The sequence below is a fragment of the Podarcis erhardii genome, assembly GCF_964252035.2.
Source record: "Podarcis erhardii genome assembly, chromosome: 2".
NCBI classification, from domain to species: Eukaryota; Metazoa; Chordata; class Lepidosauria; order Squamata; family Lacertidae; genus Podarcis; species Podarcis erhardii.
The window spans coordinates 40,618,424-40,643,647 of NC_138498.1; the positions used below are offsets into that span (position 1 = coordinate 40,618,424).

Genomic DNA, 25,224 nt, shown 5'->3' on the forward strand with positions numbered 1-25,224 from the left:
ACAGAAAATACTAGAGGGCATAAAGGGTACAGAATTCCCATGTTGGGCCAGAGTGATATGAACACAAGTGTTTAAGTGCACGTCTGTTTCTCCACAGTTCACCTATTTGCTGTGGGAAACATTGGTATGTACATAGGATTGGGTTTTCCATATAAAAAAAATTCTCAGCGTTTTTGTATCCTAAACACTATCATTTAGGTTAAATAATCAGTGACACAAGTTTCCAGAGGCATACATTTAAGTCATGGTGATTTCATTTCGTCAAAACCATATTCACCAAACTTGAAACTTTATTGTACTCTCTTCTCTGCCCTTTGTGGTCATTGTGGGGACTCCAAGGCAATCACTCATCGATCTATCTATCCAACTGTCAACACCTAATTTAATGTTCTTTAAAGTGTCACTTAACCTTGAATGATGTTGGCCTAAGTCCTTATAGACTTCAGGCTAGACGTCAACTGGCATTATTTCTTCAGCTGGCCAAAACAACGCACTTTGAGAGCTGCAATCTTCTGCTACGTATTTTCCCAGAGTTCAAACTTTTCTAGTTAAACTGAGTGTTAATCAAAACAGCAGAAAAATGGGCAAATTGTATTTAAAAGGCTGGTGTCTTACACCATTCCAAAAATATTTGGGGCATGTAAAAAGAGTTCTGGAGCATCTTCAAGAGTGTTCTTGTTTTGATGATACATTTGACTCGTATCAAATTTAATTTTTGGTCTATTCTACTCTCATCATCTTAATTTAACCCATTGGTGCAATAAATCTTGAAGTCACCTACTCACAGAGGAAATGCTCTTTTACACAAATTTTACACAGGCTACTTAACAGCAAAAACCATTGCCAGCAAAGCTGGTAACTAAAAATCATGGATGTACAGAATATCTGCAGCTGACTTCTTATATATCTTTTGATTCTATCTTCAAATCAGCAAACAATGGGCCCTTTGCCGTGGGCTTACTTCCTCCAGATGTTCATCTTTATTCATCTCCTTTAGAGATTTCTGGATACCTTTTTATTAAGAAAAAAAACAACCCTCCAGTTTTAGGGAACTCCCTTTTAGGTATTTTTCCTTCCTTTCACTTTGCTTTGGTTGTATTTCTATAGGATTTTATTGATACATGTAAAGGGTATTGTGCTCATATGTACTTTATCTGAGCAAAGCCAATTCAAATAAGCTATATCAACCCAAAGATTGAAATAGCCCAGTCTGCATTTCCCTGTTGTGACAGTTTTCAAGGTCTTCAATCTAGAATCCTTCCTCCTCACAAAACTTCAGTTCTCTTTCAGTGTGAATGATTCTGAAAACAGCTATAGCTTGTTTATATAGCCAAATGCCCAGGGAGCATTCTGCGATTTGGGTGTTTTTACTTACGCTCCAAATCTAGCCCTGCTGTGTATGGGTTGCAACTAACAAAGTCATTGTGTGAGCAGAATGACTTCAGCTTACACACCATAACTTCCCCTTTTTCTCCATCTTTCCACCACCCCTCAAACATGCCTGTTGCTCTCTCCCAGATCTGCTCTGGGGTTTACACCAGCCTTCCTGGAGGCAACTCAGCAGCCAGAGCATTAACAAGAGCAGGAAGGTGTGAACACACAACACTGCTTCTAGCTGCCAGTTTTTAAATGATTGTTTAATTTAAAGTGTTTCTTTTGACCTTACAAAGCTCTATGCAGCCCATGACCCTAAAGGGCCACCTCTTCCCATATGAAAGACAGACACAGGCCTTCTCTATAGTAACTCCCTTCTCTAGAAAACTCTCCATGATAAAATAAAGGCATGCCTGGCACCAACTTCACTCTAATTATGCAGTAGATAAAAATGTTTTTATTCATTCCAGTCGTTCCGGACAGCTTTATGATACTGATGCTGCAGTTCTTCAATCCGGGCTTTACTGTGTGTTTTTATAAATGTTACTGCACTGAGACTGCTCATTGTTATAACATGTTTTATTGTATATGAGAGAGAGAGAGAGAGAGAGAGAGAGAGAGAGAGAGAGAGAATATCACTTGGAGACTTTTTAGTATTATGTGATTTTTTAAAAAAAAAAATCACTACTAAGGCCCTGCTCCACACAAGGAAACGAGGAATGAGAGGGTGGACAGCAAAGCAAGGTCAAGTAAAAATTAAGAGATTTAAAAACTATTAAGCAATTTATCAATGCTTTTAAATAAAGGAAGTTCTTAAAGTTACAGTTCTTTTACAAGGTCTGCCTCTGCAGATTCTGACTGTATAGAATAGCAGCAACTTCACGGTGGTGGTGGCAGTTCTGCCTGTCTTGCACTCCCTATAGGTACCCCCTTCTCCCCCACCCTGCCCATCAGATCCAGGAGCAGAGCAGATGACAGTGCCCAGGCCAGGAGGACAGGGCAGCTTCTGCCCCACAGTCAGAAAGCTGACTTGATGATGGTAAAAGAAATCAGAGTAAACACAGCATTCTCCTTTGCACCTATCCATCATTTCAACATGCCTATATGTCTCCTTTCACCTGTCACACACTTTAAAATTCCTGTTGGGGGAAAACCAACAACTTGATTCCTTTGTTGTTATATTTTGACTTATTTGGCAATAACAAAAGTTAAAACTTTCTCAAATCAGGCGTTTTCGAAAGATGCACACCCTACATTCTAACCGTAACAGAAGCCCTTATTTGTAGTTAAATTATGATGTATTACATTTTTGTGCATTTTGTTATAATATAATCTGAGCCTTTTCACACTTAATAAGGGACCAGTGCTCTAAACCATGTTAGGTTGAAGGTTATCATCTTAAATTGACTCTCATAGTATCCAAAAACCAGGAAAGCTTAGTTGTTGCTCTTCATTTCATTTCATGATCTGCATTGGTTTCATTTGCTATATTAGGCACTTATAGGAAGCTCCTTGAGGATAGAAGAACAATTCAACAAGAAAATAACAATTAATGGTAAAATCTGATATTTTTGCCTGCCAGTGGAACTGACATCATTGGCAGAATGAACTCCCCCAAATTTAGTCTTATTTATATATTTTAAAAATTGTATACTGCTATAGCATGAAAAATATTAAAGTGGTTTACAGCAAATTATCAGTAGAAAAGACTTTATGACCTGAAAATAGAGACAATGCACTTACTTTTGTAACCCAAGAAAATCTTTAATAATAATTGTGTTTTTAAGTGGTTTACAGCTATAAAAACAAAACAGTGCAATAATACAATAAAGCCATCAAAAAGTTAAAAACATATCTCAATTAATCATTGTGGAAGGGTGTACTCTTAATTGCCTGCATAGACCTGGAGGAATAGAAAAGTTTGTTGGTGGAGTACTCCACAGGACTGAACCAATGACACTGAAGGGATGCCCTTGAGCTGAGTTCTTCAATGCATGTGAATTCGCAAAAGACTGTAGTAGAGCGGTAGAGCAGTAGAGTTCTTCTTTGCATGCAAAAGGTTCCAAGTTCAATCCCCAGCATCTAAAGGTAGGGCTTGAAGATACTATTGTCTGAAATCTTAGAGAGCCACCACTGGTTACTGAGTAACAAGGACCAGTGTTCTGATTCAATATGATGCAGCTTCTTACGTTTCAAATATTACTGGTTTCTTAAAAATTTGTTACTGGATAACTGAAGTTGCAAATGCTTTTGTTTAACGTGATGTGGGGAGGAAGAGATGTTCCCGTTTGAAAACAACATAGTTCTAAAGCGACACCACAGCAGTGTTCTTTTCAAATAATGTTTATCCTGGAGGTATGCAACTTTTAATATAACTGTATGAAAACAAGTGTGTTCTTTCCTGCTGAGTTCCTTTTCTTCCATGCATTTCCTCTGAAGAGTGGGAAGCTGGCATTGCCTGAGTGTTGTAAACAAGAAATTTTAATAAGGCTGTTTTATATTTTGACATGTCCAATTACTCGTGAAAATGTTGCCCTTGCATTTTAAGCAGCAGGACGCTTATTCACTCCCCTGCTTCAGATAGCTACATTTACAGGCAATGAAGGAAAAATCCTTAAGGCTAGAACACAGTTTAAAGAGAATAAAACCCACATCAAAGGATGAACTAATGGATTGCTGTAATGCTTACTATCTTGCTTTCCCAAAGGGAATAGGGATGGCAGTAGCTATGTATCCATACACAGTGTTGATTACATCCTTTATGGTCAATGAGAGTTCCTGTTTTATGTTCATAAACAGAACCTGATAACTGTTTTTAAGATACATGTGTGTGGCTGGGTGTGGATTTGTGTTTGTATGTGTATTTCTTTGATTCCCCATGCAAGAAACAAAATTATTGCACTTTAAATGGAAACTGTAGTAGTTGCCAGCTACTCAGCTCACTATTTCAGTTGGTTGTGCTGTGTGAAAAAAACTCTGCAGCAGCACAGTAGAGACATTCCTTTATAAGCAGTTCTGTTTGTTAAATAGAAATCCCGCGGAAACATTTGACCCCTCACGCCTTGCTGCTTTTCAATTCAGCTGTGAGGCCTTTGCCATGGAATTATTTATCAGGGCCTTTAATTGCATGTGGGACAGTTGATAAATTTGAGTGCATTGTGCATCACATCACGTTAGGAAACATCCCAGATGCTCATGTATACGCCAGGAGTCATGGTGCATTTGAGTAAATAGCCCTCCATCTGCTTCTGAGGACCACTGCTGAGTAGCGATATGCACTCCTAATGGAGTTGTCTTAGCCTCCTGTGTCAGCTGCGCACTAGGAGGTAGGGCCCAGTTCGTTTGAAGGAGTACAGCGATTGTATACTATAATCCTTCTGATTATGACCTCCAATATGAACAGACCTTTGGGGATGTACCATTTATGCCAATTCCATTTTTTTCTTTTAAAAAAAGAAATAATGGCAGATAACTTCCTTTTCTTCTGAACTAGCCATGGGGAAGTATAGTCTGTTGTGGCACAGAACCAAAATAATTAGCTAGTATGGTAGACATGCAAATACCCAGTGGCCTTGATATCCAAGCCCCTTGCAAATCTAATCTGGATGAACATACATCTGTGGTGAAATGTACGGGAGTAGAAAGGCACAGAGTACTGGCAGAACATTTCATTTATACTTGTTAGGTTAGATTACTATATAGTTCCGTAGGATTTTCAGCAAAACACACTGCCCACTTTTATTGCTGAAACACAGTCACTAAACAATTCAGTTTTCCAGAAAGTCAGGTCCTAATAATTACAGAGGCAAACCTTCCCCCCAGATCGTTGAGCTGTTTCTTAAATGCAGTATGTGACAATTTGTCACCAGGAGGTCCTCCTAGGGATAGTGAAACACTTCAGTTGAACTGTCTGTGTTTTCAGCACCGGGGAGAATTCCGAGTGGCAAGAAAGACTGTTGCCTGCAATATCCCCAGGATATATCCTGTAAGTGGGTTTTGGGAGCCTCCAAGAAGAACTGAAGACTAGAGCCAAGGAAATAGGGATAAGCAACTAGGATAAGCTGTCTCATTTGAACATTGTCTTTATTTCTGCCCTTGTTCATAGCTGCCCATATAAATCTGCCTATATATATATTGTTCAGATGAGAATGTAGGTGTGTTGCTACTGCAGAGGTGTATATCTAAAAGCAGAGTGTAACTAATAGTGGGAAAAACACATCAAGAGTGATGTTTCTTATGGGCTACCAGATTATTTTTTATAAAGAATATATCCACCCTGCCTTGTGAAGCAATACATCTTGTCTCTGGGATAAGCCTGCCATTTTCTCAGTGTTTAGCCCTTATGGAGTCTGTCAAATTTATTCAGATTTGTGTTTGTACATTTTGTTTTAAGACAATCCAACTCCCTAGCACTCAGTTCTGTTTTTAATAGTGGGGCCTTATCTTACTTAACCACAGCAGCCCTGTTATTCAACATGTGCCAAGTAGTTTCAGAAATGACACCACTCAGCAAGTCCATTACCGAACTGCCAGGGATAGTAAATGGCTTGCACCTTGAGTTCTGTTTACAGTAAGTCACGTAAAAAGTGCATTTCTTCTATAAATGGTTGAGTTTATAAGGCCTTTAAACAAGGGACAGCTTACACATTATCAACTTGGCAAGTCAGATACCAGAGCTTACACTTTAATTAGGCATTGCTAGAATAGCCGTTGCTGCACAGTTTGCATTCCAGAGGCTAAGATACACAAAGAGCCCTCTCACACATTTTATTGGAATCTTCTTGATAAAGTCACAGTGAATATTGTGCTATAAATCCTGCTGAAAGGGGACCCTGGGCCTTTTCCTGTCTGTGCAGTGGAATTTGGGTTTTAACTTATTTGCTTGTTTGCCTTCATTATGAATTTCTAATGGCCTGCTCAGTTCAAGGTTTTCTGCATAAGAATTTAAGAGGGTCTGCAGCTATTACTGTGAACCTGAAGATGGTGATAGGCCAACCTTTGGCTTCAAAAGTTAGTGTGCTGTATGCAGACACTATTAGAACCTAAATGGAAAAGGGTAGCAGAGGAAACAAAACTATTGGGAAGCAGAAAGAAGCATTCAAACCCAAAACAATAATGTACTGTATTGGTATTTTTATACATTTAAAACAGATGATGGGCAGCTTTGAATATTATAATGTTACAGTAACAAGTGGGGCCTGCTATACACTTGGTGAAGTGCTTCTGTTCCTTGTTTCAGCCAAGCAGCTATGATTTTCCCATTCACCCTCATTTTTTTCTCTCTCTCCAGCAGTCAAGTCAGCATTTCTTACTTCCTAAGTACACTCAGTTACCATCGGCCTATTTTAGAGATCGTCTCCCTCACCCCGATTCGGGGAGGTTTTTTTTCATTTAAAAAATAAACCCCACAATGTGTACTTCTGCAAGTCTTGGTCTTCCCACTGTAATTTCCCTCATGTGTATGGATGGTACCATTTTGGCCACATAAGGATAGGCAGTCAGAGAATGCATTTGCAAATAGTATATATAGGTTGTTATGTTAGTAATAATGGATGAAGATAAGGCTGGCATATGCATGCTGCCAGAGAATATCCTTGGCAGCAGAAAGCAGCATGCAGCCTGGGGCCTGAGAGGGAAGAGAATTGGCCTTTGGCAGACTCCCCCCACCCTACCCCAAGGAATCCTTTTGGCAGGGAGGGGAAACTTCCTTTTGACACAAAAGGGGTAAAGTAAAATTGACCTTCTGAGAAACTTCAGAACCATTTGCACTCAGATCTTATTTCAATACAGTACAGTGGTACCTCGGGTTACATATGCTTCAGGTTACAGACTCTGCTAACCCAGAAATAGTGCTTCAGGTTAAGAACTTTGCTTCAGGATGAGAACAGAAATTGTGCTCCGGCGGCGCGGCAGCAGCAGGAGGCCCCATTAGCTAAAGTGGTGCTTCAGGTTAAGAACGGACCTCCGGAACAAATTAAGTACTTAACCCGAGGTACCACTGTAATGCAATCAAACTCAGCTTTAAGTAAAATGGGTTGTGATGGTGTCTTTTAGCATTGGATCATACTTTCAGCCAACATTGAGATAAAGTAGAAGAAGCACTTTCCTTCTACCATACAGATGCAATAGCTCTGTATTTTGACTACGTAAGGATTGCACACTTGGAGAATGGTTTGCTCTGAGCTGCACTCAGACCTAGTTCATATGATTCTTCCCTTGCTTTTTCAAGGAGGAGTATCACACAATTTGCAGTTTGCCCAAGGGGTTGGTTCACTGCACACTATCTGTACTGGGGAGGGAAGGTCCTCAGGCTACTATTCCCACCACACTTTCACCTCACACATGTGTGAACTGGGGCTTCCTTATACAGTAGCATAGGTTCTAGTGATATCTTTTGGGAGGGGTGTAGGATTGAAAGCTAACGTTGGTGTACAGATTAGAAGAGCACTTCTTTCTGTTCCATCATTCCAATCCTTAAATTTCTTTGTAGTCTTATGCTCACTCACTATCCTAATAAAAAAAATTCGTGAAAATGTATTGGTCCAGCACTGAATTATGTAAGCATGAAAAATAGACTGGTCTGTTTTCAGAAAACAAAGTGACTACTTTAAACCTAGCTGATTTGTTTATAGTGCTGCTCAAGTCACTAATTCTGGGCAGAGGAGATGGAACATCTGCAACTCACATTGGTTAGGATCTGGGAAAGCTAATTGCCTCCAATTTGGTTAAAATACAGTGTCAATTACATTTTCAAACAACAGCTTCTATACTCTCTGTTGACAGCAAAGCTGGGGTGCCATGCATTGAGCTCTTTTCTTGCTTCGAAAAAAGTGAATTCACACAGCTATGTGATATTTTACCACAGCCAATATTTATTCCTTTGCAAATAAGTAGACTTGCTGGCAACTGAAGTAACATAGCTTGGAGTAGAAATGCCATCTCGAGGCTCCAAGGGACAGTTTGCTTCTCCAAACCTTTTCATTCAGATTGGATCACTTAAAAAAAAAATCAAGGTTATTTAAATGATTGTGTGGGGTTTTTTTTTTTAAGATTCTAGGTTTTTGATGAATGTATTTCCTGAAAAACATGCATACTGATAGGTTGCTGAAACACAGGTTAACTATTTGTACAATAACCAATATAATACATAATGATTTATTTATAATACTTTATGTCAGAAATCTGATTTAAGAGATTTGAGTGTTGAGTTTAGTATCCTTTGTTAAATTAATAATTTTTCTCTAGCCAGATTATTTTTAAGATGCTATATCATTAGTATACTAGACAATTTTTAAACATGCCTGCTAAACATGTCTATACATTAGACATTCCTTATCTCAGCACAGCAGACGAATGACTGGGAAGGAGTAAAGCTACCACAATATCCTCTTTGGTAGTCTGCACATGTGCTATTTCATGCTAAGTCATATTTGGCTTATTGTTATGTGCCATCCATGAATTGTCTGCTAGTTAACAGAAATGCACCATTGTGTTGGGATATTCGGCCTACTGTCCATGCTCCATCTCTCTCGAACAATCAAGATCAATCAAGACCACCTTCGAGTTATTACTGATGAGTCTGGATTGCCATGTAGACAAAAAGAGATATTAGCAGCTCAAGAGTGCTTCTTTTCTAAGCCTGTGCACATCAAAGACAACTCTGCCTTTTCAGACAATTGGTTGTTAAATCCTTTTATCAGGAGATAAAATATTATGATGACCGTCAAAATTCCTTACTTAAGTGCTTTTAAGCATGGAGCCATTTATTACATCCCTATGGAGTTTTAGGAGCTCCACTTTACCACTTGGTAGAACTAGCCCCTTTCTCAGCTAGAAGGATGTATGCAATTATCAATATCTTTGTTGCATGTTTGTACTATTTCGGGAGTTTACAACCCAGCTTAAATTTTTTAGCAAAAGCAGACGTAGTTATTTAGAGATAGTTATGTAGACATAGTTTAGAGGGATATTCTTCTGAATTTCCTCATTATCCCTGCCCCCTCCCCACCACCCAAGCAGTTTTCAAAATTATATATTCACACACTACTTTCAGGTATTCCACAGGCTGCCTATGACATTTTTTTCCTGCAGTGTAAGGTCTGATTGAACTCTAACCCAAAATATATTCCAAAATATTTTTTTCATGTGGTTATGAATATTTGCAGCCAGCATGAAGTAGTTGCTGGTAAAGTACAATGAAAGAAGGGGAACATTGTCCTAAAAGAGAAATCAAAGGGGGAAAGAGTTGCTTGAGATACTTTTTCTAGCTGTCCTCAATCTCTTATCAGTTTTATAAGTGTGTTTTACCTCTTCTGCATTTAATACATTAGTAACTCAAAAGTCCGTACAGATTACAACAATGGCAGATTTGGGGTTCTTACTATCGCCTGGTGGCTTGAAGCCAAATATTATAGCTGAGATGCTCAGTATTCTGCCAAGAACTTGCATAGAGGGCTTTCTGCTGCATCTTGCCCTTCTTGACCTGGCACCAACTACAGTGGTGCCCCGCAAGACGAATGCCTTGCAAGACGAAAAACCCGCTAGACGAAAGGGTTTTCCGTTTTGGAGGTGCTTCGCAAAACGAATTTCCTATGGGCTTGCTTCGCAAGACGAACATGTCTTGCGAGTTTTTCCAACTTTTTTTTCCTCCCCCCCCCTTTTTCTAAGCTGCTAAGCTGCTTATCTGCTTATCCGCTAAGCCGATAAGCCGCTAAAAGCCACTAAACCGCTAATAGCGCTAATCCGCTAAGCCGTCAATGGGCTTGCTTCGCAAGACGAAAAAACCACTAGACGAAGAGAATCGCGGAACGGATTCTTTTCGTCTTGCGAGGCACCACTGTACTATGTTGAGAAGATTAATACGACTCTAGATGTCCAAGAGCAGGCATACCCCTAATTTATTTATTTCTAACGTAGAGAGAGAGTTAAATAATTCATGGGAAAGAGTTGACAGGATTTCTTATTTTTGTCCCTCCCTCCAAGGGCAGCACCATCTCTCAGGCTTTAGGCATGAGTGGCCGAGAGGAACTCCTTCTCCCAATGCCCTGGATTGATGGGAGGAAGCCTGAGTTCTCAATTAAAGCTGTAATTTAGTTTTGCATTTCAATTTTAAAACCAAACAGCCTCCAGTCTTTTTCATGAGTCATGAACCTTTTTGCATGAGCGAGTGAGGAAATAAGTGAATATGCATATTAGTATTTTTTCTTCCTCATGTAATGCCCACTTTGTTTGCTTAAATGAGTGCCCTTTTACTTCATTACACTGTTGGTTAATGTAATTCTGTGTCTTTGCGAGAACAGATCCCATCATCAGTTTTCCTGATTGTTCATAAGCGCTTGAAAGCCAGGGAAAGATGGTGACAAAAAGTGCGACACCAGCTTTCCTGCTTTTAAAGGCTGTAATTGATATTGCCTCTGTGTCCCCCATCAAGGAAGAAAAGGTAGCTTTAGCAATAAATCTGTAATCCTTGTGCTTATAGCTTTTTTCCTCCCTTTTAATTAGAAGATATATCTCATTAGACAAGAAGGAAATTTCTGATTAAAACCAGTAATTGAATGTAAAAACATTTTTCTCTATCTGTGTTTAAGCGTTTTGTAGGTGACAAGCACCACATACAGCTTCATTAAATGATTACATAATGTGCAATTTTACAACGGTTTTGATTTAAAGCTTTGGGTCTATTTGTTGAATGGCTGGTGGTCACACACAGATTGGCTGTTGATCTGTTGTAATTCTGACACTATGTGCCTATAACAAGAGTTAGTTTATGGGCTTCAGGTTTTTGTTTATTTTTCTTCAAAACAAACAAACAAAAAGTCTTCCACAAAACAGCTACTGGTATGAGGCATATTTCTTCCAGATTTAGTTTCACTTTTATTATTTTTATTACTAGATTATTCATCCCTTCTGAAAATACTAGTAAATGTGGTTTGCATTACTCCAGATGTAAATATAACTGCCTTAAAAGATGTGCTGAGCAAGTTGCTGTGTGCTTTCAGCACTGAGGAATTGCCAGGATTTGATTATTTGTGGTGACGCCTTAATTTGTTATGAATGCTGCCTTCATTGTAATTTTCAAGTTAGTCCAAACATTGTGGAGGCAAGCAGATACATCTGTGTGTGAAGACAGGCTAATGCCAACCTACCACATGGGAATTGTGGGAAAGTAAAGATGATGATGGCTAGGTTTGAACCATGTCATGGTTAGTGTTGCTCCACCTCTAGTTAATGACTCATTCTTTTGCTCAGAGTTAAGATCTCCCCATGCTTTTCTCTCGTGTTTGGTTGCTTCTTCCTGGTTCTTGGCATAAGTAGATGTATTGTATTATCAGTTTGTTGTACTGATTATGTTGTTTGTATTGGTTTGCAGATACTCTGAATGTCTTTTCAAAGCACATTGACTCAAGTGGATTTTGCTTTATTTTATTTTATTTTTCCCCATTGTGCACACATGTTCACACTACAACCACAAAGCTGAAAATAAATAAAGCCTTCTCCGTCAAAAGTTTTAACTTTACACAAACCCCACCCCGCACCCAGCATAAACTAATGTGACTTTGCATATATCACAGTACAGTCTCAATGTAAAGGGGAGAGAGCAACTTCAGATACACCAAAATATAAATGAAATAAAGAATACAGATGTCATAGAACCATAGAATCATAGAGTTGGAAGAGACCACAAGGGCCATTGAGTCCAACCCCCTGCCAAGCAGGAAACACCATCAGAGCACTCCTGACATATGGTTGTCAAGCCTCTGCTTAAAGACCTCCAAAGAAGGAGACTCCACCACACTCCTTGGCAGCAAATTCCACTGTCAAACAGCTCTTACTGTCAGGAAGTTCTTCCTAATGTTTAGGTGGAATCTTCTTTCTTGTAGTTTGGAACCATTGCTCCGTGTCCGCTTCTCTGGAGCAGCAGAAAACAACCTTTCTCCCTCCTCTATGTGACATCCTTTTATATATTTGAACATGGCTTCAGGCCCCACCAAACCTGCAAGTGTTTCAATATCTCAAATATAAGCATTTCCTATCTGAAAACCATGGAGGAAAAGCAGGAAAAACACACTGGACTTAAAATGTAAAACTCTAACCATGAAACTCTGCAGTTCAGGGAAACATTTCCCCCACTCAGCAGCACCAGAGATGACCTTCCAACCACATGGGTGATATAGTATTCCTCAAGACAGTAGGTTCAGGTATGTTAGATTCATGCACGCTGGGAACTTGTGGTGGCAGACTTGTGATAACACCACAGTAGTGCATCCACACGTGGTACTGGCACAAAGAGTTTCAGACTGAGTGCCTGCCAGCAGAACTTATCTCCAGGGGTCCAAGAGGCAGTTTTAATTTTTATAAAAGAAAGGATATAGGTGCCTACTGGAAGGGATTTTTATTTGATAGCAAAATGGCCATAGATGCCAGGTGTTTGTTCTTTTAAAAGGTAGTTGTATTCACTTGGTGGGATAATCAGTACCAGGCAATGCACAAGAGCCATTTGTGTTGTAAATTAATGAGTGGCAGAGTACCGCCCGGGTTGCATTTTGATATGGGAAAGATTACCCTAGCATATCCAAAAGTACTCTTATATTGATTTCTACCAAAGGTTGAGACTGGTAAGGTTCTCCCTCTCAGTCCATTCCACCTCCTTGTGGATGCCTACCTCCCTCTGAAATTTGAACAATTCTGTTACTTCAGGAAGTTACAGATAGGTAGCCGTGTTGGTCTGCCATGGTCAAAACAAAATAAAAAAATTCCTTCCAGTAGCACCTTAAAGACCAACTGAGTTAGTTCTAGGTATGAGCTTTCGTGTGCATGCACACTTCTTCAGATACACAGTGTATCTGTGTATCTGAAGAAGTGTGCATGCACACGAAAGCTCATACCTAGAACTAACTCAGTTGGTCTTTAAGGTGCTACTGGAAGGAATTTTTTTATTTTGTTTTGACTTCAGGAAGTGTTTCTTTGTACTGTAGGCGAGTGTTCTATATGGCTTAGGTGGCAAAGACCCTGATGTTACTAACTGTAATTGTGCAAAATCGTAAAAGCCATAAATTTTGAAAATTAGTGGTCATTGTATATTTGCTTTAGGTCTTTAAATAGCCTTCCTTGGTCATGAGGACTGGTGACTTATAAAAAAAAGTTTAGATAATAAAATTCTGGAGTTGGATGTGTGGGTGAACATCTGCTCATAGATCAGGGCTTTCTCATCTCCCTCTTCCCAGTGTAGACCCCTGGGGGGACTTTAAAAATGTTATTGAGAATTAGAAGACCCTCCAGAGTGATGCTGAGTGTGGTAAGAAGTGGAAATAAGGGGGGAACCCCCATGGAAACGGACATGCTTTTCTCTCACAAATGCCTTTAGGTTCAAGTACTGAAACATACATACATCTGAAATAATACGATAACTATATGACTTCTAAAAGTAAAGGCATCAGTTATCTGTAGAAATTACTGAAGTTTCACCATCCATGAACCTGCTGTGGAGAAGGTGTCCAGAGCTCTAGATCAACTGCATACCTCAAAGATGCAGGTCTTCGCTTTCAGTAGAGGTCACAATGGTACCTTGGGAAAAGTTGTTTCTAAAGATCTTGGAGCTTTCAAAACTTGTCCACAACACCACTCTGCAAGTGTGAACAGTACAGTGGTGTGGTAATTATGCCCATATATCCCCTACAGATGTACTTAATGTGGTTTAGCTTTGCTTACGTGAATGTAGCCGAAACTGTAGGAGGGACCCAGCCTTTCAAGTCTGAACAGCATTATATGAGACAATGTTGACAAGGGGAAATAGGCTTGTGAAGTCTGTTTGCATTTATAACTAATTGAAGGTTATATGCCTAACACTTCTGCCTCAGAAACCAATATGGGAATACATTGTTCAAATGAATCATCAAATTGAAAACCTTTCCAGCATCATTAAGGCTTCTATCTTTCATTCATGTTCTGTCTTCACAACAACTTGTTTGGTGATTCTGCCTTTCCTAATCAGTGCAGTGTTGACATTTTAAAAAACGTGCTCACAATGACTCTTTTTATTACAATAAACTGTTTTGACAGTGTTGTACGCAGATGAAATTCCTGTCTTGGGGAGCATCCATCTCACCTTTACTGTCATGCTCCCACTTACCTGTTGGTGCAGAACATAATGAAAGCAAAGTTAATTTAAAATTGTTCCCATTGTCAGCAGCAACAATGAAACTATAGCTTTGGGGAGAAAAGTGTTTCATTGCTGGTGTACCTGCAACCGAAAAGTACAGTGGTACCTCCGGGTGCGAACTTAATCCATTCCGGAGGTCCGTTCGTAACCAGAAACCGCTCGTAACATGAGGCACTCTTTCCCTAATGGTGCCTCCTGCTGCTACCACGCCGCCGGAGTGCAATTTCTGCTCGCATCCCAGGACAAAGTTCGCAACGAGGGACATCTACTTCCGGGTTAGTGGAGCACGTAACCCAAAGAATTCGTAAGGGGTACAGCTCGCAACACGAGGTACCACTGGAAGGAAGGAAGGAAGGAAGGAAGGAAGGAAGGAAGGAAGGAAGGAAGGCTGATTAAATGCAAATGTGTAGACTAGCATTGCCAGCTGGTTAAGGGCATTTGCCTGGTTGATGCCTATTTTGTCTCATTGCGGATAGCTGTCTCAATGCATGTGTTAAAGAGTATGCCATGGACTACTATAGAATATGAATACAGTCTCAGGGTTGTTGTCTTGCCTGTTGGGTAGGAGTCTAGATAAAGAACAGGTTTCTGTTTTGTTTTTTACTGTTGTTTTACCCTTATGCTCTTTCTTTTTAGTTTTTTTAAAAAAAATATTTTACAGACGCTGCCGTGGGAACTGGAAAAATGAGCTAAGACCATGTTAGATAAAATAAAATATTTATACGGGCATTTGTTAGCAAGATGGGGGAAATTCATCCGTAATGTACCGTCTGCTGCCACATATTAGAGTTTGGGTGATCTGTGTAGTTACCTGAAGCCTACGCAATTATGGCTTCCTGGACATTTTACCTTTCAATCCTTTCCACACTTACCTGGGTGTAAGTCCCATCAAACTCATTGCAGCATTCTTCTGAGGAGACATTTGTGATGTTGTTGCTATCAGTTCTCGCAAGGTGGGGCAGAGTGCCTGATTTTCTAAAAGTGCTGTCCTTCACTTTGAGTTTACTTCAGTTTGGGATAAGCTGCCTTGAACATGTCTACAATTAAGAGTCCATTTTGGAACAAGGTGGTGTGCAGCCAAGTTGCTATGTACGGTGCTTGATTCAACATACCATTTCTTCCATTTGGAGGCTCAGGGCTGTGCTGCCAAATGAAATAGCAGTGCTCAAGCACAAAGCTCTGGCATTTTGTCTCTCACAAATGGGCCCCTTATGCTGCTGGTGTTGTCACTCCTGTTCAGATGGAGGTATACATGTACCCATTAGTGAGATTCCATTATTTATTATAATAAAATAATAATCAAAATTCCATAATATTGGAAGGTTGAATTGCACAAGCATTTCCTTGAATGCACTTAAGAGTTCAACAACCGTGTGCGTGCATGCATGCTTACATCTCCATTTATGCAGCAGAGAAAGTGTAATAAGGGCTGAGAAGTTAATCAATGCCTATTTTTAGGCTTAATTTATGGATGTCCAATCTGTAGCTCCCTCAACCTCCAATTCATTTCTTAATTATGTTTGTAAAGAACAGCGGAAGCCTGTTTTCACCAACTGTGTTGTCTGCCAGTTCCTATAGATCGATTTTTTCTTTCTTTCATGGCACAGTGAGAGCAGCTGAACAATACATTGTGATGGACCTGGATAAATTCAGAAATAAGTCCATGATCATGTTGCTATTCAGCACTGGAAGACAGTATTTAGCTGTCTCAAAACAATAAAATATAAACACACTTTAACCAGTTCATTGTAACAAAAGCCCTTGATTCAAAGGATTTATAGTCTCACATGAATTAGGTGCCAAAAAATAGCCTCTGTGGTTTTGGTTTGGTTTTGTAATACCGACTGCTGTCCACTGCCCAGGATGAGTAGAGTTCCATATGAATGCATAGCAATTGTGCAGGGCATGGATACTTGATTCTTACTCACAAGCGATTGCCTTCCCACCAAAGCTATCGTTGAATGGTTCTTTCCCAGACTGACAGACAATTTTTGGGAAGCCCTGCTGTGTCAGTGGCAGCTTGATCTAAATGAGCAGGAAAGCAGCCTTTTTATTTCACTGTCCTGCAGTCCCTGTTGATGGCATGAGGTTAGAGGGGCTCTGCCCCAGCCAAACGCTATTAGAGACAAATGTCAGTGAGCTTTGGACGGAAAAAGCTCTCTGATTATTCACTCCATTCAGGCGTATCTTTCCCCAGTAAGCTTTTAGTCACTCCCACTGCCGGCAAGATGTAATCCTTGCAGAGCCAAGGGGGAGGCATGTTGCATATTCCTTAAGATTACATGGTGTACCAAATAATACACAGACAGTGGCTCTTCGCTATACAAAGGTCATTGGCTTCCTTGACACAGGTTGCTTCTCCTTCCTGCCATAATGTGATGGTGATTTAAATAATAGTAATAATAATAGGCAGCATCTTTTTAAACTAAACTGGCTGTGCAGAAGCAGAGGCCTAAGAAAATGGTTCCCATAGCTCAGTGGAGGAGCGAATTCCATTTTATTACCATTTTATTTTTGTACCCTGTCCTTCAGCAGGTTCCTATTATGCCTTCCATGCATCATTTTCCACAGTCAGTTCTTGGTATATTGTGTTGAATAGGAGCTGAATGAGCAGGGCTGCGAAGGACCTTTACCCGAGACCTCAAAGATCCACTGCCAGCCCGAATAGACCAGTGGCATATGTTCATAATTTGACTTCTGGAATAGTGCCTCTTTGTTGTCCACTATGCAGGCAACAGAAAGCAGCTCTCAAGGTAGACACACTGGATACTGCTATGGCTTTGGGTATGTTCTATGTTCTAAAATGTGCAGCTGTTTGTCTGTGCTTCCTTTTTTGAAGTGCAGTTTAAAAAATGTAGGGTGGCATATGCTGCACTCTGGCTCATCTGTATGTAGCTTATGAAGGGCCCTGGCTTGGTAACTGTGAAAAGCAAGTGAAATAACCTGTTCTGTAAAGTAACAATATTCTCTGTCTTCAGCAGAAGTTGGTTGTGTGCCCTTGGTCACTCTTGAGGTGGTGGTTCAGAGCACTGCCAAAGACAAGGCAGCTGTGCAAATTTTCATCGAATTTACTTGTTTTGTGAATATGAGCTGGCTTTGACAGCCTTTTGCCTTACAGGGTGGTACATCAAGCACACCATGTATATCCTGTTCATACCTCATCAAAGTTCTCTCCTAACTCCCGATTACACCCATACACACACACACACACACACACACACACACACCCCTAGTGATTTTAGAAATGGATAAAACACACCAGCTGGATCATCAGGTCCCAGGCTATGTGTGCAAACAGGGAAAAAAAATCTGCTTATGACTTGTCAACAGAGCAGATGTTACACTAAGGGAAATGGAACATATTGTCTCCCATGGGATCTGTCACTGTCACACAGGTACTCTTCAGAGTGTGACTGCATTGAATTTCCAAGGGCGGGTGGCACATTGTGAAAAAAAGTCTCCCCTTATGGAATTAAATATTGCAGAGTCAATACTGCAGAATATTGTTTCCTGGATGAAAGAAGCCTTTCCAAATTCCAGGTGCAAACATCTAGTCCATGTAGAAAGTGCTTCAAATTTTAAATCTCCCTAGCATGAACATATTTAATATTAGGCCTTTAGCTGTACCTCACCTATTGCAATAGCAAATGATATTTGCACATTACGGCTTCTGGAGTCAAATTAGTAATATGGAAAATTGGTAAATAACAGCCAGCCCTATTACAGGCAAGTAGTTGTGTTTTTCCATAAAAAAATCTCTCAAGCCCTATAATATTGGCTTTCACAGAGTGTTCTGCCAGCTCCTCAAAGAGTTGACACTTGACTTATTTTTATGCCACATGAAGTGGTGCAAACTTAAGAAAGGCATGTCCAGAGCGTAAATAGATATAAAAAATATAATTCATATTTTTTTAAAGCAAGTTCTGCATTCAAAAGACAAGATTTTCCATTTGGATTTTAATGTTTTCATGTTCGCTTAGTTTGGAGAGATTCTTTTGGAGCTCATCACAATCCCTTTTTGTTTTAAGCACCGTGAACAATTTGGTATCACCAGACATGGCTACTCACTCCTAACTCTAGATCACATTAATCCACTTCATGCAAATTGAAAAGGGGGGGGGGGACTTACTGTTATCGTCTGCTTCAAAAAAAAAAATGTTTCAGAAGTGTCACTGAACAATTGAGGAACATGCTTTTAAAAAATGTTTCAGTGTCCTGTTTTTGCTATTTTCCGTTTCAACAGTGTTCAAAGTACAGCATCCTTTATAGCTCATCTGAAGTGGTAACAAAATTCCTGTCTTTTTCTTTTCCCTTCCCTCTGAACTTCATCATCAGTCCATTCACCTATCTTTACACAGATACTTGAGCCAAGTGATCAAGTGATGAGCTTGCCTCCATTTCCAAGGTGCTAGATTCACATGACAAAACTTTGTCACTTGTTAACTAACGTTGTTGTGTAAATATAGGTCCAAGTGTTACAAGGTCAGTCTTGAATGGGTTCACTGAAAGCTGCATGTATTCAAAAGAACATTTTTTCTTGGCTCAGAAGCTTGTGAGAAAAATCTGATAAACATTGCATTCCACTAAATTAAATCGGCAAAATCCACAATTGGGTTTGTAAAGCTGGTAAAATCATGTTCCAGCTTATCAAATTGTTGGCCTGGTCCATTTAATTAAAAGTTAAATTGAAGGCAGACATTTATTCCTTCTCAGCATTCTAACGCGATCCGTGCACATCCATGCTTAGGCTTATTTTGCAATTGTGTATAAAACACTATGAGGTGACTGGTCTGTGTGGGGCTATAAAAATCTACACCAAACATTTAGATGCTTTATTAAAAATAGTTTCTTCCCCACTGTCAAGAGTTGACGTAGCCAGATCTGGAACTTTAGTGAAACCCATAGTTTAAGCTTCTAGGATTCCGATAAATTCTGCTAAATCAGGGCAATAAATTTTGAACACAAATTTCTGTTGAAAGTATTACATTGTGTAATTAAAGCTTGGATAATATGTAGGCATGTTTCTTGCACTATGCTATAAACAATGTTATAGTTGTGTGTGTGTGTCTCCAGGTGAATGTTTAGCTTTAATATGCCTAATGGCAACTTGTATACACACCTGCCTAAATTCCCAGGAAGGGAAGCTCTGCTGCCTATATAGCTTCCTCAAATTCCCTCAACGCCCACTGGCAGGAGTGGGAAGACAAAAGCTAAGTCGAGACCAGTCTACATTGGACTGCACCTGACCTGTTTTGCCTGCTGGTCAAATTTGCTGTGTTCTCTGTACACCACTGAAGAAGCTATGCTCTAGTAGGTGTTTGCTAAATGTACATTTATTCTGTGGTCATCACTGTTGCCCAATTTAAGATTGCTTAATAAAAAAGAATTATCAGGAAAGCATTGAATAAAAAGATAACAGTAATGAAAATCTGCCCTCAGATCCTTTCACTAACATATTTTTACATTTTCTTTTTTGTTTGTTTCTCTTTTTCTTACAGCCCTTTGCTTGCTGTGTCTTTCGCTGCCTCCTGTGCTGTTCCAGGAATAGCTCTGCTCACCTTCGGAGTAAATCCTCTTACTGCAGCCCTGGGAGCCTTCAACATCATCCTGTACACATGCTGTTACACACCGCTGAAAAGAATTAGCATTGTCAATACATGGGTAGGAGCTGTGGTTGGTGCTATTCCCCCAATTATGGGTTGGACAGCAGCAACCGGCAGTCTGGATGCAGGTGAGAATTACTCGGGGTGGGGGGAATGGGACCATGAGGAGGAAGAGAATTGAGTGTCTTCCTTTTAGGGCCAATTGAAAGTTACTATACTGTGGGAATGAGTACTTGTTTCCAATGCTCACTAGTATCATTCGCATTATCTAGGATCTGTATATTTCACTGTGTACTGCATGACTGTCTCTTCCGCTGACTTGGCATTTTGCAGTAAAAAAAACCAAGACTATCTTAGGTTCGGGACCCATTCAGTTCTTTGAATCTCAGATCCAGTGATATTTATGGGATTGCAGGGTGGCAGCTTCTCTGCTATCACAAAAATAGGATCTTGTCAGTCTACAGAACAAGGTAGCAAACCTTTAGAAGGTATGACCTTGGGGGGGGGGCTTGTAGCAGTGAGTAATTCAAGCCTTAGAAACACAGGGAGATGGGTTTGTGACAGGTGTGTAGACTTCAGTCAGTAAGACTTCAATCAGTTTATCACAGTCATAGGCCAACAGGTGTGTAAACTGCATAATGACTTGCCTACCTGTGTGAAGGTTGTGGAAGTCACATTTCATCTAGTTAGATTGGTAGATACTGTCAGAGTGAAGATGACAGTCATGGTGCAGGTCAGCACCAGTGAAATGGGGAAATGTAGTTGTGCAGTATTGGAAGCAAACTTTAGGTGGGTAAGCAAGAAGCTGAAATTCAGAACTTCCAGAATTGCTTCCTCCAGAATTCTGCCTCTCCTATTTGCAGTGCCAGGTAGACAGGCAAGGCTGAGGCATTTCAATGCATGCCTAAGATTGCAGTGTCAAAGGACAGCTTTTGATTTCTTAGGCACTGGAGAAGGTTTTGTAATAAGCCAAGCATATACAAAAGGGACAGGTTCCGCTTGAACCAAAAAGGAGCCAGGCTGCTAGCACTTAGGATCAAAACAATGGCAGAGAGTAGGAGTAAATTGACTGTTCTCACAGTGGAGGGATGAGAAAAGTGTGCTCTATTAGAACCTGTACTTTTTAACTTGCTCATAATTAAACTTGCATTAGAGCTGAGCAGTGAGGTGGCCAAGTGGTAAAAACAAATAAGAATTTCAAAGAGTTCCAAAATGATCTTTCGTAACTGGGTGAATTAGCAATAAAATGACAAGCTCAGTTCAGTGTAAGTCAGCATGAAGTGACTTACATCGGGGCAAAACATCCCTAATTCTCCTAACCACTATCCCTCTTCAGCTGCTGAAAACTAGGGCTTAAAGGTCTGAAATATGGGGAGCCTGGTTCTGTGCATGTAGGCACAGGATTCTAAACCACTCAAGGAGCCCTCAGATCTTTAGGACACAGTGCAGGGCCACAGAGTGCAGCCCTGCTCTCCCCTCTCTTGGTTGTAATCATGTGAAAGGATAATGATTAAAGAGAGCTGCTAAGTTGGTCTTAGTGACCCCTGAATAGCAGTTGCTAGGGAACAATTGTCCTGCTTTCGAGCTTTCCATTGGTCCAAAAGTGAGCTAGTACTAGCCCTAATACTAATAACACTGCAAATGGACAAACTTTGTTGAGATCACAACTTGGGATGGAAGGATTAAAGCTGCAGGTCTCTCCCCTGCACCTATTACTATTTTTTTTTAATTAAAAAAACTTTCCATGCTTCCAAGTGATGCATTTAGTGTTGTGTGCAGTTTGGCCCTCAGGCATATGTAAGTGCAAGCCTTTATCCTTCTCTCCCTCTTCTGTGCTCACATGCTCTGTGTTTCTACAGGAACTATTCATCACCGAGTCAGCCAAAAGTCAACCAGGATTATGTGACTCCTCCTGGTTTGAAGATCAAACATAACCTTCGGTTTTGCAGTGCTGTTGTGATTCTCTTTGCAGTGTGTGTCACGACAGGATCTCAAATTCATGCAACAAGATCAGAGAAATGTTGTGTTAGCTCAGTGGGCCTGCTCCCTTCATTGATGCTGCTGCTTTTGAAGCAAAGGCTACAGAGACCTGAAAATGCAGGGTCGGTCTTAATGAAGCTTCCTGAGGTGACCAGCCTTTTGGGGGGCATGTTGTATTCTTCTTAGCATTGCAAAGCATTTGTTGTTCTACGCACAAGTGATCAGAGTAGTAGAAAGGAGAGACAATGTGAACAGATTCAGTTATGAACCAGGGGAACATGATAGAGAAAATCAAGATGAAAATGCAAGAAGGTCCTAACTCTAGCCTTTCTGCAGTGAAGGAGACAAAGAAGTTTAATTCAAACGATTTAGCCAATATTAGAAGCTGTGTGACATGACTAGTGAATGTTCAACAACCAAAGCAGGGCTTCTGCTGTACAGTTGTCATGTTCACTTATCTGCACTGTGTTTCTGGCTGCAATTACAAGTCTGTGGCTTCTGCTGCCTCTCTGTCTTCCCCTCTGTTCTGCATCTCACTAAAACCAAACCCAAATTCCTTGAAAATCTCACTGTTAAAAGGTACCGATACCTTGCTAAGCAAATACATGCCGTGTTGGTAATATACACAGATAACTCTGACCATGGAGTTTGGGTTATTCCCTAATACAGAATCTGAATTTTATTTTGTTTCTTGATATGGAAAATCCCCAACCCTATCTGTCTCTCTCCAAGTGTCAGAAACCAGCACCAAATGTTGGCTTCCACAAGTGGGACTTGTTAGTTGAATCTAGGCCAATTATACATGTTATTTATATACATAACTCTGAGTAGTAATTGGCAGGGCTCATGAAGTTATTACAGTAAGTGCCACACTTTTAACATTTGGGAGGAGGTAGAGGTCCCTGTACTTGAGTACCCCCAGGGGGGGAAAGCACTGGAATAGGTAATAGTGGCCAATCTCAGAAGAAGCTTTTTAGCCCATGTTCTCTCATAATAACTAAGCATTGGATCTTCTCTTCCCCTTCCCACTCAAAACGCTCAACCATAGGCTTATTTGCAGGAGGGTGGGGGGAGGTATCCATGCACAGAAACTATTTCTTTGATTAAAGGCTCAGGCCTGCAGTTGGCTGATAGTTTCTTATAGATGTTAGGAATGCTTTTTGGTATGGACAACCGGAGTATGCCATCTGCTTCCAAATCATGGAAGCCACATCTCTGGAACCCATTAATGTTTCCTAATTAACTAGCTGAAGCAACCTGGCTTTAGGTAGAAGCGTGGGAATACATTTGCACCTTGTTAAAAAGAAGAGGAAAGAGCCTACCCTACTGAGCAGCGATAAGGAACATAAAGCTGGGGAGAAAGAAATTTTAAGGCTGCCTATAGTGCTTGCTATGTTTTACTTTTTATTGGGGAGCTTCTTCTCAAGAAAGCAGTCCAGTTCTTTTCTGGTTATTACGCTAAAGCCAGTCATGCAAGGTGAATCACTTTTTCATCCTTCCTTCATTTTACTATCAAAACTGTCTCCTGCTTCTCCAGGGAGGTGGGGAGGAGAGGGCATCTAGCCAATGCTGCCGCCGTTGCTCAAGCAGACTGTATGTTTACTTGATCAGTTCCAGTCTCGAGCGCTTGCCACATCATATAACTTTTTCCTAGGGAACAGTTCAGGATCAAAATATGAACCTTTCTCTGTGAGCATTGGTTGGCTAAAATTGGCCAGGTTTAAACTGACAATGCTCAGAGTCAATTTTATCATCAACTGTGGTAGCAGAAATTGCACAAGTGTTAAATTTAATCAGGTTCATGGGCTGGGACCAGCATCTCTCAGCAAGGCGAACGCATGCACTTGCCAAGGCGGGTACAGAGAATTTCCCTCCCCGAAAGGGAACCCCATCTCCAGTTTCTTTTTCCCCCCTGTTTCAAGGAGGAAGAACATTATCATGACAGGAAATGGGAGGCTGGTGGAAAATGCCAAAAGAACAAAGCAGTCTCATTTTTACAGAAGCAGTAAGACTCAGATCAAACTTCTCTCTTGCTGGCAGGAGATCATGGCTTGTGTTTAGTAACACGGCCAAAAAGAGGAATATTAATAATATGCCCTTTTTTAAAGAAGAAGAAGAAGTTTAAATATTGTAATGGGGAATTTCATACTGTGTGTTGTACAGCCTGGGACTCAGGTCTTGGCATTACCACATTTCCTTATGAAAGCAATAGGGTCTGGTATCCTTTCAGGAGTGGTGGCTAGCTGAAGTGTACTCAGGAGACTGCAGAACATAGCAACCCGGTGCCATGAAAGCACATCCAATTCTGAGTCACCCAGTTTGCTTGAAGTGACAAGCGGGGATCTCTGCCATAATGTGCTTTATCAGTTAAGGGGATTTACTCTGGGTAGGCGGTGGTGGCAGAGCAGATAACAGCCTCGCAAATGTAACAGACGTTAGAGACCCACAGTGGCCTGGAGCCATTGGTATTACTGCTCCCAAGAATGTTTATCTCAAGAGACTATTTAGTTTATCTCAGATGCCCCACTTTTACCTTCTGTTTTCCTGAAAGACATCTTGTCCTGATTTTCATTCATTTTCTGAAAATTTAAATAATTCCTGGGGCTATGGAATTTATAGACTGCCTGTGTATGTACCAACGGTAATCACGCAGAGGCTGATTTTCAAATTGCCTTGACTTTGTAATTCAAATTGGGTTGTGGGCTAGACATTAATTATGTCAGCCAACATCTATTTACAACTGGGGGATTTTAAACTGGGCAGTTCTTATCAGCAAGTGACATTTGGCAGATGGATGGGTTTAGCAACAAAACAGTGAAGAGAGAGGAAAAGGACAATTGTGTAGAGCCTTTCCTCATTTGTATAGCCCTTGTCTGCCCGGAAGGAGAGCAGTAAAGAGAGGACCTCACTTTGTTCAGAATAAGTGACACTGAACTTTGTTCCTATTTCCTTCAAAAAAAATTTTTTTTTAATTAACTGGATCATGTTTTGAACAGCCTGCTGGCAAAATGTGTAACTGAGCAGTTTTAGAGAAAAAGACAAAATTTTGCCTGGAGCACATTATCCTGGCTGTAGAAATAGAGGCCTGGAGATGTGGGCTGGCATTGA

General features: G+C 40.4%; 1 protein-coding gene across 1 annotated transcript in view; it reads left to right on the forward strand.

Annotated features, from left to right (window-relative positions):
- COX10 (cytochrome c oxidase assembly factor heme A:farnesyltransferase COX10) overlaps window positions 1-25,224 on the forward strand; it is a 92,824-nt gene that overhangs the window by 60,087 nt on the left and 7,513 nt on the right. Inside the window, exon 6 of the mRNA XM_081848773.1 lies at window positions 20,032-20,264. Coding sequence (XP_081704899.1) covers window positions 20,032-20,264 — 233 coding nt within the window. The remainder of the gene's footprint in view (window positions 1-20,031; window positions 20,265-25,224) is intronic.